This window comes from Hermetia illucens, chromosome 3 (assembly GCF_905115235.1).
Source record: "Hermetia illucens chromosome 3, iHerIll2.2.curated.20191125, whole genome shotgun sequence".
NCBI classification, from domain to species: Eukaryota; Metazoa; Arthropoda; class Insecta; order Diptera; family Stratiomyidae; genus Hermetia; species Hermetia illucens.
In genome coordinates this window covers 170,257,338-170,260,904 of record NC_051851.1, presented here as the reverse complement: position 1 = coordinate 170,260,904, position 3,567 = coordinate 170,257,338, and the positions used below count along the sequence as shown (strand labels likewise).

At 44.8% G+C, this 3,567-nt stretch overlaps 1 protein-coding gene across 1 annotated transcript; it reads right to left on the bottom strand.

Annotated features, from left to right (window-relative positions):
* Positions 1–650: 650 nt before the first annotated feature.
* LOC119652208 (partner of bursicon) lies at positions 651–1,271 on the bottom strand. Its single transcript, XM_038056148.1, has 2 exons — positions 927–1,271; positions 651–864 (listed from the first exon to the last, which is right to left on the bottom strand). Exons 1-2 carry the CDS (start codon positions 1,182–1,184, stop codon positions 694–696), a joined length of 429 nt encoding a protein of 142 aa, XP_037912076.1. The 5' UTR covers positions 1,185–1,271; the 3' UTR covers positions 651–693.
* Positions 1,272–3,567: the final 2,296 nt, after the last annotated feature.

Sequence of the window (3,567 nt, the reverse complement as noted above, 5' to 3'; positions counted from 1 at the left end):
CTACTGCGATTTGTTGTAAAGCACTCTAATTGCTCTCACCATATTTTTGATGGCTTGGTGGACGCTGTGCTTGTCCTTGACGAATTCAGGCAGCTCCACTATTTTTGCACCAAGCTGTATGAAGGTTAATTCCTCTGTTTCAGGGCTCTACTCTCTTGGATTTCTAACCAGGATACTACTTTTAAGTAGTCCTTCACATTTGGCATTCGTTGAACTCCCGTCCGTTTTATCATTTTTGATGTTTGGCTTTGGCGGAGATCTCAAAGTTGACGGACTTCTTCTGAATGGGTCCTTTTCCTGGTCCTGGAGTACCTCCTGCTTCTGCTCCTCTTGAATATGTGCGGTCGATGTTGCTGCTGTTTTTGTTGTCCAACGATCTGCTTTAAATTCATCCTTCTTCGGTTTTGTTACTGGTGTCTTTGGTAGAGTGGTACTTCCTTTTCCAAATCTGAAACACTGAAACACACGGTGGCCAAGTTGTCCACCACCGAGACACTGCGGTCGAGGGATATCGACGACCCCAATCCGCGCCTGATGGGAGATCTGGCCACTCCTCACATGAGAGACACACCTTTGGAAGGATCATCAAACTACACCCTCACTCCGCTTGAAGAGTCCTTTTGAAACCAACTTCAGTTAACTATCCTTGATCAAACATTTATTCCACAAACAGTTTCCATTGTACATTTCAGTTTATCTTGAGAAGTCACCGCACTTGTAACACTTGCATTCAGTAGGTTCCCTAATTCGAATATCCATTGTAGCAGTTTCGGCTGCCATCAACCGACTTCCATCGGGGTCGTAACAGTGTGTCAGAGTCACTAAACGCTCCTTCAGATAGCTCTCGCGGCAACAGTAGCATTCCTTGGAAATATTAAAAAAAGTCAAAGGACATCCGTTCAAGATACCAACAACTTCATACGAACCTTCAAAAATCCAGTTGGAGTGATAACAGAAGGTTGCACTTGACTATTACACAACCCCTCGCACTTATTGACAGTCACATCAGCACTACATGTCCTTTGAAGCCTGCCCAGCTCATCGTATTCCTCCTTGATTAGGTGAATATCCGACGTAAGAGTTTCACAGCTTTCCTCTCCTTTGAATTGAGGATTCTGAGCCCTCGCGATGAGAACCAATCCAACGCAAATCAAAAAGCTATAGCCAAGTATCCTTTGAGACATTTTACGAAGCAACTTTTTTCGTTATCGCAATTTAAAATTTTTTCCGGACTTATCCTTTGTATTGAACTTTTCAGTTGGAAATTTGAAAGGAGACTGACTTGCAAGATAATCCTGCTGAAGACCTTTATATATATACGTTATGTTGGTCCAATGACCAAGGTGTTATCCTTTTTGCCTGAAAAGATGGTGGCACTTAAGTAGAACATTTACAAGACAGCATGATTGCCGTTGTTGAACAGTTGGGGGCCATGATAATGCTTAACGATAGCAGAAGGTCATTACTGGTAGGATCCTTAGTTGATTTCAGAGTGTCGTATGTGAACGGTGTCCTTTAATCGAAAAATTCAATAGCCATTATAGGACATGGTATATGAAGGAAAGCTGTTCTTTTGAAAATTACGCCGATAAAAGTTTAAAAAGTTTTAGATGTAGGGATCAAAGTGGATCTGATTGGCAATTATCGATGGGGATGCCTAAAGGATTCTCGGGTGTTTGGGAGAAAAATTTAAAGCATGTTGAGAAAGAAAAAAGGAGGCTACTTTAAATAGCAACTTTGTGCTTCGAAGGATAATAATTTACCTTTTATGTCCTAAAATTTTTCGGTTGGACTAAAAGGATAAAGGTTTTCGTAAAATGGCCTTAATAAATAAACGGTGGGCGCGGGTTAAATATAGATGGCCTCGCGACTACAATTTAAAGGGAAGCTGAATGGACTATTCTTATGATATAGTTCAAGACAGTATTACCTTTGTTTGAGCAATGGACCAAAAAGCCCAGACAAACTGGTTGATATAGCCATAAATAAATTAGGGGTCGCTGCAGAATAACGCCTTCCTGAAACTCTTTTCAAATGTTTGGTAACTACATCACTACGTTATCCATGGAGTATTTAAGCCTAAATTCTAATCCTCACATAATAAAGTGAGAACCAATCTGATTGCGACCCATTCCTTAACGAACAAACCGAAGCAGGCCCCTTCTGTCGGTACCCCTCACTCCGGGCCACGGGTAAGCCTCTGTTCTTGGAGAGCAAACAGCTTTCGGGCAAGCAGCAAATCACAATCCAAAGTTAAGGGGAAATGAGTATCTGAGACACCTGCTGAAAACCGAAGCAGCAACGGTCTTCAGACGATCCTAACTCTTCGACACAAAAGGCAGCAAATAAAGCTCGGTTGACAATTGCTAAGCCTTCGTTTGCAGCCTATCGAAGTTGATGGTCTTGAATGAAGATATCAATCCATCCGGTGACAATACAGAGCTGTCGCTAGGTAACCGTACCCCCAGCCGGTTGCTTCATGAAATTAGGCATTTGGGTGGGGATAAGATTAGCTCGGAGCTGCTGAAGTCACTCTGGCTGCAGCATTTTCCAGGTGGACTCCCGCACCATCTTGGCCTGCGCGGACTCGGGGTTGCTGGAGGAGTTGTCAACCACGGCCGATCAAATGCACAAAGTGTACGGACGTCCGGTGGTCGCAGAACTTTCCCCAGGCACAACTCGAGAGATGAAGGACCTCTAGTCAATGGTGACGACATTAGCGGTCACCAAGCTCGCTGCAAAGGTTGGCACTTTGCATTCAAAAGGTAAACCTCGATTGCAGTCACGGTCGAGGTCCGCATCCCAAAAGGGGCATTCGGGTAGTCGTTCGCCGGGACTTTCATCGGCCTTGACGTTTTGTTGGTATCATCGGAAATGCGGAGCTCAAGCGACTAAATGTACCACTGGATGCACGTTTAGCGCAACAGAAAACTAGGCTCGCTAAGTGCCTTGGCGACGGCTACCCCAACCGTAGTGCTACGTCACCTTAAAATCTTTGACGCTCTAAGCGGATGTTCTTTCCTGATCGGCACGGGCGCTGAGATGTCGGTTTTCCCTGTACTTCGTCCGAACACCCTATTTCCGCAAAAATTACCCCTGGCGGCCGCGAACTCATCTCTCATCAACACCTATAGCTATAGGCAGGTGGAAGACTGCACCGAATGTTTTCATGGTGTTTCATTCCGGCGGACATCAGCATCCCCATATTAGGCGCAGACTTCCTGTGTCACTATGAGATGCTAGTGGACTTGCAAAATAGGACGTTGATAACCCCCCCCCCCCTAACCTGGTTGCTTACGTTTGGAAAGATTTCTACCTCCCAAAATGACACTCTTTCTATAATTTTCGAGGACGTTGCCGACCACTGCATTCGCGCACTTCTTCGAGCAACATCAAGTCCAGCAACATCACTACTGAAAGTAGCCTCTCTAAGCCGGTTAAACACGATATACAGCACCACATCAGCACTATCGGCTCTCCAATCTTCTCAAACGTGCGTCTACTTTCACCCCAGAAGCTTGCTGTTGCGAAGAAGGAGTTCGAAGACTTGATGAAACAGAATTTCTG